The 14,559-nt window shown below is 37.6% G+C and overlaps 1 protein-coding gene across 1 annotated transcript; it reads right to left on the minus strand.

The window, feature by feature from the left end:
- Window positions 1–3,227: 3,227 nt before the first annotated feature.
- lgmn (legumain) lies at window positions 3,228–14,559 on the minus strand. The gene is made up of 14 exons (XM_053335925.1): window positions 14,478–14,559; window positions 13,949–14,111; window positions 13,062–13,159; window positions 10,952–11,033; window positions 10,710–10,792; window positions 10,537–10,612; window positions 9,716–9,778; window positions 9,477–9,543; window positions 8,823–8,941; window positions 7,892–7,981; window positions 7,510–7,716; window positions 6,203–6,373; window positions 5,143–5,210; window positions 3,228–3,727 (listed from the first exon to the last, which is right to left on the minus strand). The coding sequence occupies exons 2-14, from the start codon at window positions 14,087–14,089 to the stop codon at window positions 3,685–3,687; spliced, it is 1,308 nt and encodes a 435-aa protein (XP_053191900.1). The 5' UTR covers window positions 14,090–14,111; window positions 14,478–14,559; the 3' UTR covers window positions 3,228–3,684.

Genomic DNA, 14,559 nt, shown 5'->3' on the forward strand with positions numbered 1-14,559 from the left:
GGTCAGGTTAGCTTCCTGTTTTATGAAGGGGGCAGGCATTAGCAAGGACCCCTCCCTTACAGGACGGCCTCTGCGGAATGTGGTAGCACCGCTTATCGCCTGATTAAAATGTATATTTCAAAAATGTTTTAGCTTCATCATTATGTTTCAGATCGTCGTATTTTTTAGTTGGCTAAACGGGTAAAGATAAAATGTACAATTATAAATTAAAAAAGTGTATATGTTATGTTCATTCATGTTTAAAATAATCCGGCAGTGTTAATCTGTTGGGGCACCATCCTGCTGGGGTGACCGTCTCAGCCATAACACTCGCCTAATAGCTTTATTTTGTGTTTTAAATTTGTTTTCTTTCACATATGATTTTATTGCAATAAAGTGTAAAATAAAATAAAAAAAGTATTAAAAAAAAGTATTAAAAAAGTAAATAAATGAAAAGACAATCTGGCAGTGTTAATCTATATTGCTTTAAAACGAGACTAGGGTACCATCCTGCTAGGGTGACCAGCTGAAAATACCAACATCATCACTTCATAGCTTTATGCTTGTGTTTTTGTTTTGTCTTCTTTCACACACCCTCTTCATATATTATTGCAGTGGAATGTATTATACTTTATTTCATTATCTGTTAGTTTTTAATCAGTCAGTATTTGTAGCCATTTTGTAGTCATATTCTCAGTTGTTTCTACAGATGTATGCTTGAATTTTTGTATTCAATAAAGTGGAAAGAAGAAAAAGGAAAAGACAATTTGGCAGTGTTTGTGTTCACATAAAAAATATACAAAATAATAAATGATAATAATAATAATTTGTTTAAACACTATTTATTGATGTTGGTTTCCAGATCAGTTGAGATGTTTAGTCTTATCTTGTACCTTCAAGTCTTAAACACTGAGAAAAACAAAAACAAATGAGTGAAATTACATTAATGTAATTTAATGTGTACATAAAAAAATCGGCACCCTCTAAAGAAAAGATTAAAAAATTAAATTTAATTAAATTTAACACAGGTTTGATTTAGATTTTGAGATGCAAGTCAAACTCTCTCCGCTAGATGTCGCAATTTCATTATTTTACATGGGATTTAATTTTTTTCACTGCTGCATTGAGTTGATGTGTAATGTGCACCTGTCAATCAAACCCCACGCCCTCAGACAGTCAGCTGATCTGTGGCACAAACAGGCTGACGTCATTATCTCTGCAGATATATTTCATTATGAACCAAAAAACCTTTCTGACCAGTTCAGTGTCTGACCTGATGACTTCACTCTGGGTGAGTTCAAGGGTTGTCAGGGTTACAACAGTTCAATCTTAAAAGGGAAATCAGTTATATATGAATCTTATAATTTAACTATATCAATAGTTACACAGGTAGAAGAGCTTTCATGTGTGCTGCAGAAATTAATTAAAATTACAGTCGCAGGTTTCTTTCTGCATCATCATCTCTCTGCCATGTCAGCAGGTTATTAAAGCCTCAAACTGCTGCTGTTTCAATCCAATTCTAGTATTAAAGTTGTATTTTTATTTTCTCCTTTATTCTAATTTTATTCAGGGTTTTATTATTTATATAGACTAATGAGAGGTCTGTCTGTATTACTTGTTTTCATGTTGTTTTAAACTTTATGTTGCTGTCTTTGCACAAAGGTTTTTAATCTCTGTGAGGTTTTTCCTGGTAACAGAGTTTAATAAGAATAAAAAATATATCCACTAGCTATTGAAACATTTCACTCATGTCCTGAATCAAAACTATAAATGTCCTCAACCTCATGGAGTCAGTAGACAAAAAGTCAGGGCACCACCAAAGTTACCAGTTATCACTCAACACCAATATTACTCATAATATTACAATTATTTTATTATATATATATATATTTACTGCTATTGTTTATTGTTTTTGTCCTTATGTATTTTTTATTGACACTCTTCTATTTTTATGGTCCACTTTGCTGTTGGAGTACTGTACATTTCCCAATCGTGGCACTAATAGAGGTATATATGATCTTATCTTATTAGGATTTCATTCTCTGTAACCCACAACTATCTGAACCAAACTCCATCCAATAGTTTTTTTAGTCATGTCACTTTGTTGGTGAAATATCTCCACATGTTCAGGATGGATTGGCACAAAATGCTTAAGGAGATGAATCCTAGTGATTTCAATGATGCAATGACTTCTCTTCCAGCTCCATCAACTCAAAATCTGACCTCATATCAAACAGTTTGACTTTCTTATAATGAATATTTCAGCCTTACAAAGCTGCTAGTGTGGCTGTACCCAATATATTTTAAAAGAAAGTCTAAAAGTGAAATGACAGTATTATCTAACACAAATAGTCATCTTATCATTACATGGAAATGAATGCAAAACCTCTTTGAGCATTTACGGCTCTCATATGAACACTGAGCAAGATCCTCAAACAGAAACACTGACTGAGTGTAAACATCTCGGTACTCTTTGTATTTTATTGCTGTTCTTTTTAACCCTCCTGTTGTCCTCGAGTCAAGGAAGGAAGGGAGGAAGGATGGAAGGAAGGAAAGGAGGAAGGATAGAAAAGAAGACAGGAGGGAAACATGTAATAAAAGGGAGGAAGGAAGGAAGGAGGAAGGTAATGAGGGCGGAAGGAAGGACAGATTGAAGGAAGGGAGTAAGAAGGAAGGAAAGGAAGGGAGGAAGGAAGGAAATGAGGGAAGGAAAGGAAAAAAGGGATGAGGAAGGAAAGAGAGAAGGAGGGAGAAAGGAAGGACAGATGGAAGGAAGGAAGAAAATGAGGGAGGAAGGAAGGAAGGAACAGTCAAAACAGATGGGGTCAATTTGACCCTGGAGGACGACACAAAGGTTAAATATACAGTATTATAGTAATTACTGAAACACAATCAAGGCATTGTACAATAAAAAGGAGAAGAGAATCATTTAAGATGGGCAAGTCCCAAACCATAATTAAGTTTCCCAGTTGAGTTTCATATTAAATGTGTTTTCTCATGAACTGAAATGTCTTGTAAAAAGGATGTTAAGACAAATAATCTCTATGAAGATGACAGTAATGATGGTAAAGAGGATGTGTGTCAGGAAGGGAATGTACACTTTAAGAGGATGCTAATCATGGGAAAATATGTATTAGGTAGATTTAACACTATATTAATCCTCTTCTGAAGATTAGCTACAGTCATCTGTCAAATAGCATCTCATCATTAAAACACAAATGCTTCATATCCACAGAAAACAAGAGTCATTTTGTGGCTGTTTTGGTCTGTCAGATTTTATTTCCAAGATCCTAGGTTTACAATAAAGTCTCTTGAGGATGGACAAGCATTCAGTGTTTAGTGTATGCTCCTTACACGTCAAACATTCATAAAGCTGGGAGCGGCTGAAAGAGCTAAGAGCAAAACATTTTTCATGAAACCGTCTTGAATCAGAAGAGGTAAAATATCATCCACAAACTCTTCACAGTGATAGTGCAACTTACCATAAAAACACATAAAAAAAAATTCTCAGTAAAATCAAAAAACATCACAAATCTTTTAAAAATATGAAGAAGAAAAAAAAAAAGAGTTATATATTGTATTGATAAAATAACGTTGACTCTGCGTCACATTGATTCGTAAGAAGTGCAAAGAGAAGCCTCGTCTTCTCAGGCACGAAGGAACCGGATTGATTGGAGGCTTTAGTGGATTTGTAGAACAATCCTTTTAGTTGTTGAAACGGCACACGGAGTCCATGGCCAACAGGATCCTGCAGAGGAATAAAACAAAAAGGTTAAAATTGTATTTCTGTAAACCTTCACAGGGATACCATCTTTTAAATGTGTACTGGTTAAACTGGGTTCTGGTTACGGCCATGAATAGTGTACACAAGTCAAAACAGGATATTCAGTTCAGTGGTTTTTAAAAGCAGTAAATCCTGTTTCAAACCCAATGACTGCTGCTGTTCTCACCTTATAAATGACTTCAAACTTTAATGGAGCGCTAAAATTATAGTTTACTAATTTCTGCTTTCTTGTGGAGCATTTAAACAACACACCGTTTCAGCACTAGACTGATATTAACCCTCCTGTTGTCCTCAAGTCAAGGAAGGAAGGGAGGAAGAAGGAAGGAAAGGAAGGAAGGACAGAGGGAAGAAAGAAGGAAGGAAGGTAGGTAGGTAGGTAGAAAGGAAAAGAGGAAGGAAGGAAGGAAGGAGGAAAGAAAGAGAAAAGGAGGAAGGGAGGAAGGAAAGAAAGAGGGAAGGGAAGAAGGACAGAAGGAAGGAAGAAAGGGAGGAAAGAAGGAACAGTCAAAAAAGACTCATTTGACCCGGGAGGACAACACGAAGGTTAAAAGCCTAATTTTACTGGATTAGATATTGGAAAGTTTGGAAGACTGGATCCACTTTGATAAAGGTTGATTCAAGACCACAGAGACAAAAAAGCAGCTTGTAAGAGTCTGTATAATCTGTATTAAATGTTTATATAACAACATGTTACACTAGTAGCTCTATAAAGCAGCCATCTACCTGTGGCCTCAGCAGTGTATCTGTAATTTGCTCTTTAGTCTGTTTATTTCTAAAGTAACAATTAACACTTCATTTCCCCCTATTGAAATGGTATTCATCTTGTGTTACCATTATAGTGATAATGGCTTTTACTACAGGCTGGTAATAATCTTATTATGTATTAAATGTTAAATTTTATGTATCATTATTGGATTATTATTGTTATCCCATAAATACAATGATATAAATGTCAGACTTTCTTTCTGGGCAAATAATTGAATATCTCACTGCTGCAGTTTAAAGCACATGGCTGGTGATTTTCTATATTGTTTTTAACATGTCATCCAATGCAACAGTGAAGCTTATTGACATGTTTTTAATAGTTTTGGAAAACAGCAGAGATCTACAGCAGAGTGAGTGAGAGAGAGAATAAGATATACAGTACTATAGTTGGTTTGGCTCTCTACATGAGATTTGTTGTAACTAAAAGAAAAATATAGAAAAGTTCCAGCCACATCCGTCAAGATTCAATTTTGTTTTACATAGATTAAAAGAAAAGGTATTGAGAAACTGAAATACACCACAATCAGATGACTTCTTATTGTCTACTCTCAAATGACAAAGTTAAACCCACAAGTACAACAGAAATAGGGAGTTAAAAAAGAAGTGGGAAGTACCTTTCTGCAGGATATCCAGTCTCACACAGGTTCACCAGAGCGAACAGATGTCTCAGAGCGTATTCATACTGAAAACACATGACGACATGACATCAGAAATGTTCCCAGACGGTGCTTGTGGCTCATTCAAAATGTCAAAAACAGTTTCAGTTTTTTTTTTTTTTTAGAGTAGAGTAAACCCGAACAGCAGTGTGGAAGTACCCCAAAAAGAACATATTGTGTTTCAGTCCTACAATGATGATGATGATGATCAGTGGATCTAATTACTGTCAGGCAACCTTTTCCAGATCATACATCTCACTCATTTCTAATCTACATTTGTCTTTGTTAGGGTTGCCGGGTAACATCAGGTCGTATCACAGGAAACTCTTTGATGGAGGTGGAGACATAAACAAGACCTATACTGTGCCTGCCTTATGCCTTATCTACCTTTTTTTTGGCTTTCACAAAACTGAAAAACAAGAGTTGAAAGTGTAAGAAAAAAAAAAAAGAAGGAGAAAGCCATGTGTTTCTGTTCTGTGGTAAACAGTAGTTATCTTCCTGTGGTTTACAGCTCGACATGACGAAACCTTCATCCGTGTGAAATCTTTAACCCATTGTTTGACAAGCGTATCAAAAGTAATTGAGGCGGGTGAGGCTTAGCAATCATTGTCGAATGCTGGTTGCTGCTTTATCAAATCCTCTAAATTTCTCTCATTCTTCTTTTTCCTTCCCCTCCATCATACGTGATCATCCCGGTCATGTGTTAAAACATAAAGCCAAGAATTCAAGTTAATCCTGTTCTTACTGCTTGCAGTCAGTAGTCAGTCTGGGTTATTTTTAGCTCAATGCAAAAAAGTCAAATATCTGATACCTACATATGAATAGCATGTGAAACAGACCTGACATTTCCCCTTTTGAAGCAGAACCATATACTTATCATGTGAGTAAGTTCCAACTAGTGGCTGCAGCTAAAGATCCTGCCACAACAGTCACCAGTGAATCAGTGTTTCTAAACGAGGATCTAAAAAAACAGGGTGGCCCCACTTTAAATATGCAGATTCTTCGGGTGCAGCTGTACCTCAGTTTTGTGCCAGTTGAAGCAGTTGTGTTTGTAGTGGTTGACCGCAGCCTTGTAGCAGTGATGCTGGGACAGGTCGGCTTTGGTGTTGAGAATCTCCTCGGCCTTGTGTTTATCGTCCGTCACCTTCTCCACAATTTTGCGCATCGTCTGAGCCATCATCTCCCTGAGCTGAACACACACACACACACAGAAGTTCACACACTTTTAGAAACCTGTAACATGGGAACAGTCATGGTATATTTTCCAGTTGTACAGTCACATCTGTTAAAACTGATTTACATTGCATGCTTGAACAGACACAGACTACAATTACATGCACAAAATATTCTGGCTTTTGCCCTTATTCCAAAAAAAATGACAATATTCCTACTAAGCTGTTTAGATTGCTAATGATAGATTAATATTCCTGTTTGTGAAGATGTTTTTTAGGGTTTCCCCCTCTGCTCCAGTGGGAACAGGAATCACAAAATCTCCACAGGCAGAGAAGTAAACCAGAGAGGTGAAAAAGGTGAGCTGCTGCCTGATATTTATAGGTGATATTAATCTGACTGTTATTTTAAATGTATAGTTACGGGCACAACCAGTACCGAGGTTGATCCATGACTTAACTACACTGCTGACTCGTCACCCTCAGTCCATGTCTGCATGTCAGGATAATAATCAATCTCCTCTGTCCCCATCGTGGAGAAGATGATGGGCTGTTTTTCCAGCTCGCCCTGAACAGCTCTCCACTCTTCTCATCTGTCTGCTCTCCTGCTCCTGTCTACGTCATTCTGCCTACACAGGGGTCAACAGGCAAGAGGTCGAGTGTCGCAAACTGCTGTAAAACTCCCAGCCGGGCCTCGTATTCCAAATGCCCTGTATACGTGTCCGAAAGAAGAACACTCCTAAAACCCAAATAATGTCAACAAATCCCACAGGTTGTTTTTTTTTAGATTTATTTTGGGGTTTTTAGCCTTTATTTTGATAGTAAAGGGCAGAGAGGCCGGACAGGAAACGGGGGGTGACCTGCGGCATAGATCCCTTACTGGAATTGAACAAGGGAAGGGATGCTGCTGTTATGTTACGTTCGGTATATGACCTGGTTCGGCATATCTAAAACAGAATATTTAACATGACCTCTATTAAATTCAGAATATTTGTCATAGTTGGAATAATCTTGAAATATTAGTGTGCATGTAAATGTAGTCACTGACAGAAGACAGGAACGTGCAACCTGCCGCACACAAAACACCAGATAGACCTGAAACAGAGAAAATTAAACAGCTGACAGAAAACTCACAGCTGGTTGTTTCACTCTTTACCTTGAGGTGAACATTGATCTCCATCAGCAGCCCCCTCACAGCGTTGATATCGTTGGAGGCCATCATCTTCCTCTTGAGGATGGCCAGAGGAACGTCAGGGCTCGGGGTCAGATCGGGATCTGCAATCGGCTGCAGGACCACTGGAGTTGGCTGTTTGTCGAACTTGGAGTTTCCTTGGAAGCTTATAACTTTCATGTGGGCCATAGTCTGTGGAGAGAGTAACACACTCGAGATTAATGTCAGAATAAAGACGGGAACCCAAACTCCCCTTTCCCCCTCCACCATCACTTTTCTGCCACTCATTTCTTGGCTGAAGGACACAAACACAGCAACAGGTTTATTTTTATTAACTCTACATTTCAGCTGTGTTCTTCTTTCTCACCTTGTTTCCGAACTGCTGGACGTGGCTGGTGTTTGTCTCACGCTTGACGATCTTGAACTGTTTTAGCAAGGTTTCTTTTGTCAGGTCCTCCTGGAAGCACAATGTGGGACGAAAAAAACATCACAACCAGTACAGTAAATATTTCCACAACAAACTGTAGTAATCTATAAAATCATCTTTTTTTAAATGATGACGTTCAAGTGTCTGTTTTGAGATGCTTGTAAACAGGTTCAATCACTGCTTATACAAACGAGTCAGACCTTTAAACTGCCGCTGGAGATGATAAAATCACCACTTCCTGTTATTGCCTAATTTCACTCCAGATGTTCTCAACAGCAAATACACCTTTCCCGTACTACACGCACTCAGAGTTACAGTTGTACTGTATGATATCAGTCAGGAGTAGTAAAATCATCATTAATTATATAAAAATAACTGGAAAAGACAACATTGTCTATAGAAAATGCAGTTGCTAGCTTGCTGACATGACTCTAATATTTATAAAATTACATCCACGAACACTGTCACAAGTTAAAATTGCTTCAAATCTTAATTATTTGCATGGCGGATTTGTTTGGGGAAGCAGTTCAAGTTTCAGTTGAAGCTGAAGCACTGAAAGGGTTTGAAGTGTCTGATGAAGCGTATGAGACGAAAGCAGCTGAGGTCATGTTTAAACCCTGCAGGCGGCTGAATCGCCAGCTTGTATGTGAGCACTTAAAGTACAGATAGTTCAGGGGTAACAGCTGGGAGCAAATGAAATGTTGACTTTGCTGTCAGAGATGATATTTTAAGAGAATGAGATGAAATTTCAGCTAAAGTTCAGTCATTATACAATGAGTTATTTAATGAATATGCCAGTGTATTCAAGAATAAGCTCCTTTACACTTAACAGGAATAATAATAATAATATTATTATTATTATATCACTCACGGCATCTGAATCCTCCATCCAGTTAACACTGTACCAGTCTCCCAGGTATGTGTCCCTCTTCTCGTCATAGTAACAGGCGTAAGAGGACTCATGAGCGTTGGCAGCTGTAGTGGCATACACTGAAAAACAAAGACATATCCTCAAGTTATATTGTGTGACAATATTATAGAAAAATATCATTAATTACTCACATGTCTGTCTCTAACATGTAACAACAAGTGAAAGACCACAACCTCAAGTTCTGAGGAAAGTTTGTAAAATGAAGGCGTGTAAAAATCCATTTAAGATGGTAAAACCTTGATCTGTGTCCTGTGCAGGTCCTGACCTAAGTCTATCACATGAGGCTGAGCACATGACAGAGTGACTACACTCACAAGTTACAAGCCATAATGCTGACCTCACTGAGCAGAGTGAAGTAAAGTCCACAGACAGTGCTGACCTCAGCATACTGTAGTCTGGACAACACGTACAAACTAGTTTTGTGTCTTAGTTGTTCAGATATGGGTCAGACAGTCACGAGGAAAAGTGAAGGTCATGTTGCTGATAAATAAAAAGAGTTCATTGACAGACGCTGATTATTGATGGATTAAGTTTCATTATCTCTCAGTTTTACTGGGAAGATAACTCATTCTGCTGAGTTTAAGTTCAACTCACCGTCAATATCAGCAGGCAGGTGGGTCATCATTGATCCGGATTCGCAGGCTTCAATGTAGAACACCAGCTGTGTGTGTGTGTGTGTATGAGAGAGAAGAATGAAGATGCATGGCAGAAAAACAAAACAGGCGTTATGATCTGATATTCCTGCACAGCTGCATTAATCATCTGATCACATTTGTAGAGCTTGTCCACACATGCAGGCCTGAACATTTGCACAACTGCATGTTGCTACGTACCTTTTTGTATTTCTTATTTTCGTGCATGTACTTAATGGTTTTTTGGAGGTCGTCAACTTGGAGCTGCAGAGAGAGAGAGAGAGAGAGAGAGAGAGAGAGAGAGAACAAAAACACTTTAATTTGACATTTTCAGAGCAGATAAAGCACCATGTTAAAAACTTTCCCGTATTCAGTCATTGTCAGCTAACAGCATGCTAAAAATGTTTATAGAATATCATGTTCATATTTATCAAAATGAGGGGTTAAAAAATAGAGCTGTAATGATTAGTTGATTAAACAATGACACAATCTACAGAAACTATATAGTTAACTACTTTCATAATTGATTCATTTTGAGTATTTCTTATAAAAAGGAAAAAAAAGTCTAAATGATCTGGTTCCAGCTTCTTAAATGTGAATATTTTCTGGTTTTAGTCTACTATGATAGTAAACTGAATATATTTGGGTTGTGGACCCAAAAACCTGCATCTTGTACTTTGGGATCTTGAATAGTTCTTTGGATACTTCAGACTGTGTTGCCCTTGATGTTTGTTGTATATCATTGTCTTTCCACTCACTTCTGTCTGGCTTTATAATGTAGTATAAATATTTTCAAACACTGATTAGATGTTAAATTTAAGTTTAAGTCTCATATGGTTTGGTATTAAAATATATATTAAAAAAAAAACAACTCTTCATAACATCTGAGTGACTCAGTGTTTATCTGACGGAGAAAGTTGAGCAACATGAGAGCAGTTAGTTCCTGATTATTTTCTGTGCTTGGTGCAGCGAGATCGGGAGGAGTGAGCATTAGAGAGGAGCAGGAAGTTGAAAGTGCTCACATCATCATTAGGGAACGCCAGAATGCCTGGAGCCCCGTGATCAGTGAAGTAAACAAACACGTGATCTTTGGGTCCGCTGCAAAGAGAAAGACAGCGAGTTTAAAAAAGGGGAAAAGAAAACGTGATACGTGCCGTTCAGATAAATGATGATGCAATAGTTTAGATTCACTTACCTCTTCAATACTTTCCCAGAGCCACCTTTGACTTTGGAAGCGTCGCCTTCCAGCACTGCCAGGAAGTTTTCAGGGGTCACATCCTGCAGCAGAAGAACAGAAAAGTGTAATACATGAGGAAGAGATTAAAAACCAGAAGTTTATTATAACAAACAGAAACACTGATTCTTCCACTATAAAAAAAAAAAAAAAAAAGGATGTGATTTGCTCTCTTGTACAAATATTTGCGCTGCAGCACTCACGTCGCCGGTGTAGTCTTTAACTACTCCCTTGTACACATCTGTGCCGTTCGGCCTGTTGATCAATATTCCCGGGGTGGGGTTACTGGAAATAAAAACAATGATTCAGATTTACAGAGGGAAGTGCAACCAGCTGACAAAAGACTTTCACATGATGATAGAGAGTGACACATTATTGATTCACAGATCAGGTGACAGTCACGGGTCAAATAAAAAAACAAAAAAAAAAACACCTCCACAGCATTTCAGGTTTTTCCTCATTTACCCTCACCTCAACTGAAAGCACACAAACACATTTCAGAGAGTTTCAGTTTCTAATAACAGTGCCACCGCTGACTTGAACAGACTCAGTGAGAAAACATTACAAGCTGCACTCTTAGTTAGTTATTAACCTCAAATCAAATAAAAGGCAGAGGATCACATCAGCCATAAAAGAACATGACAATGGATATTAAACAATCAGTGTTGCATAACTTGTCTCAGAAACTTGACCTACATTATGTCAAAGTATTTCAATATGTGGACATGTCTCCTAACACTGAAGGGCAGAGACAGTTAATTACAGCCAATTATTGGTAATTACTGTTTAATCAACCAGCAGTGTGATTAAGCTGCTATCTGCAACTTTACTGTCCACACATGGGTTTACTTTGACAAATAAAGTAATCATTTATATACATTACAAATAGTATAATAACTATAATATACATTACAAATAGTATAGTATAGCTATTCTACATTTGAGTTAGTGTTTGTAGTTACTCAAACTTTATTTATATAGCACCTTGCATACAGCTTAATGTTACTGTATATAATTCAATCTTTAGTTGTTTATTTTACCTAGCTCATTGATTCTGTGTTTTGATTTATGGTCAAATATGCTGCTGTAGCACTTTAATTTCCCTTTAAGATTAATAAAACTAGTCTATAAATTTAGAAATTAGAAAACATCCACCAGTTACAGCTTCAGTATTTGCTGCATTGTCTCTGTTTCATATCACTGCACACTGAATATATTTGGTTTTTGGATTGTTGGTTGGACAAAAGATATTTGAAGATGTCACCTTGGCCTCTAGGAACCTCTGATGGACACTACAGAGCCACCTTTTTTTTTACACTATTACATCTGATACTATTTAATCCTTCTTCTAGAGTAGACAAACACTTTTTGAGAAGGTTTTGTTGAGTTCGTAACATGCAGTAGGTGAGTGAAATATAAAACTTGAAAGTCTTAGTGTGAATTAACTACCAACTGATTTGGCAACTTTCCCGAGTCAACACTGAACCTGGCCACATTGGTATTAAACACTTTTGTTTCTCAGTGCATGTCTGGGGTTTCACATTGATCCCAATTCTTACTGAAACTGATGGATGTGCTTTCACTACTGCTCCTCTGTCCAGTCTCCATGTCAGTAATATAATAATCCAAGCAGTCCTGAAGGAGCACTAAAATGACTTCCTTGTGATTCCTCTCAGCAGGTCTATTTAACTCAGCTGTCTGCTTTGAGTCCTGCTGCTCAGACAATAAACGATGTAGGAAAGACACACCAGAGACATGAGAAATGCCAACATGACAGTGCGATTATTTAGTGGCTCGCAGATGAACAGCCCTTTTCCTGCAAGTAGGGCTGCGACTCACGACTGAACCCACAGTGAGGTTATGAGATAGCTTCATTTTGTCTGACCAACACTTTTAAACCTACATTTTTTGTTTACCGTCACATGAAACAAAGAGAAAGAACCATTACCCAACCTAGAGAAGCTGAAATAAGGTCTTTTTCTGTTAGTGGAATAATCAGTTAATAGACTAATTGTTGACTAATGTTATTCAAATCATTTTAATAAATGTGAAATGATCAGAGTGTCATCATTGCACCTAACAAATTGCTATTTAGAACAGTAATACAACATGTAAATATTGAGCAAAGTTAGTCATTAAAACTCTACAAGTATCCTTTAAACTGAAACACACATGTATTAGTGACTTATAAAACCAAAAAATTCTAAGTCTGCATTTAGGAACCGAGATCAATTTATCGGATGTTGAACTTTTCTTGCACGTTCTACTAACATGCAAAGGGGAAGTAACAAAAAATAAAAAAAGTCAACTCACTCCTCATTCTGTGCCAAGTCATCATACATCATAACCACAATCTGCTCATCTGGGATGCCGTTCTTGTGGACGATCTGGTAGGCATGGCAAGCATCAGCCTGAGAGAGAGAGAGAGAGCAGTTAGTACAGGTCAGCAGCACATTATCAGCATCAGTCTCTCAGACTTTTAAGAGGTTGGGAGAAAAGTGTGGGAATGCATTATGAAGGGGAAGTGACTCATCCTTTATTTCAGTAAAAGTATCAATACAGCAATGCAATAATACTCCAATAAGAAGTAAAAGTCCTGCATGAAAAATCCTAAGTAAAAGGACAAGTAGGATAAGTATTATGAGCAAAGTATTAAAGTAAAAGTAGTAGTTTGGTTATATAAAAATGATATTTTATTACGTATGATGTCATTAGATTTTTGATTGATTCATTCATTAGATTATTAATAGTGAAGCATCAGTGTTAGAGCAGCATGTTACTGTTATAGCTGCTGGAGGTGTTCTGATACACAAATCTGTTTTAAGTTTTTGGTGAAACATTGGATCATTTATTGAAATGAAACCATGTAAGAAGTTTAGAGGGAAAAACAGCTGTTAACAACTCAGACATCTGAAATGTGAGCCAGACTACACACTGCTTTTTGTAAGATGTTAAGAGACTAGTTTCATCTTTAACAATGGGTTGTATTTTAAAAGCTTGCTATATTATCCATTGTTGCAACTCTTCATCTGAAAAGTAACTGAAACTGTAAAGTATTTGTTATTTTCCACCTCTACTTATCCGAATGTAAACTTGGTCTGATCAAAATCAATGCTGATTATTAAGGAAACACTTGAGTCATAGTGTACACATGATAAGGTGACATTGTGGCAGCAGTTTCCTTATTGTGCACCTCTCACCTGGTGTCTGTAGTTGTACCAGCCATTGGATCCAGCAACAATCACCACCCAGTTTTTACCCCCGTCTGGCTGCTCGGTAGGAAACGCGTTAATCAGCCCCAAGCTGACGCCGAGCAGGGCGAGGAGCACTGACCGACACATGTCCACTTTTTCTGGGGAAAGCCTGTATGGATGTCAGGAGGAAGGAGAGGAAAGGGAGGAAGGGGGGGTTAATACCTCCACTCTGGTTAAATTCAATCCCACAATAGAATAAAGTATGTGGCTGAACTTTCGATTCAAGTCGCGACAAATAAACAACAGCTAAGCACAAAAACACACAGAGAGACTGTCCACCTGACTGCCTGGATGTCACATGATAGCAATATCTAGTCTGCTCTCGGAAAGCTACTGTTGCTAGCTGACAGCACAGCGAGCTACAAAACACAGCGGTTAACTTTTTTAAAAGCGCGAACAAAAGCTATTAAAACATACTGTATATTAATATAAGTGAAATTACATATCGAAGAGTGTTATTTTTGGGTTTTGTTACCTTTAGTTTTGTTGTGTGGTACGAAGCAGAGACCTGAGGACCACTGGACCATCCTCTTCGGGACGCACCGGGACCTTTATAT

The sequence above is a fragment of the Scomber japonicus genome, chromosome 16 (genome assembly GCF_027409825.1).
Source record: "Scomber japonicus isolate fScoJap1 chromosome 16, fScoJap1.pri, whole genome shotgun sequence".
Taxonomy (NCBI): Eukaryota; Metazoa; Chordata; class Actinopteri; order Scombriformes; family Scombridae; genus Scomber; species Scomber japonicus.

Bases quoted from the DNA above. Each gene is read 5' to 3' on its own strand.
- lgmn (XM_053335925.1), bottom strand. From the start codon at position 14,089: ATGTGTCGGTCAGTGCTCCTCGCCCTGCTCGGCGTCAGCTTGGGGCTG. The intron at 13,160-13,948 runs GTGAGAGGTGCA...TCTCTCTCTCAG, and splicing joins GGTACAACTACAGACACCAG to GCTGATGCTTGCCATGCCTA. The intron at 7,717-7,891 runs GTGAGAAAGAAG...CTCTCTCCACAG, and splicing joins TCCAGCAGTTCGGAAACAAG to ACTATGGCCCACATGAAAGT.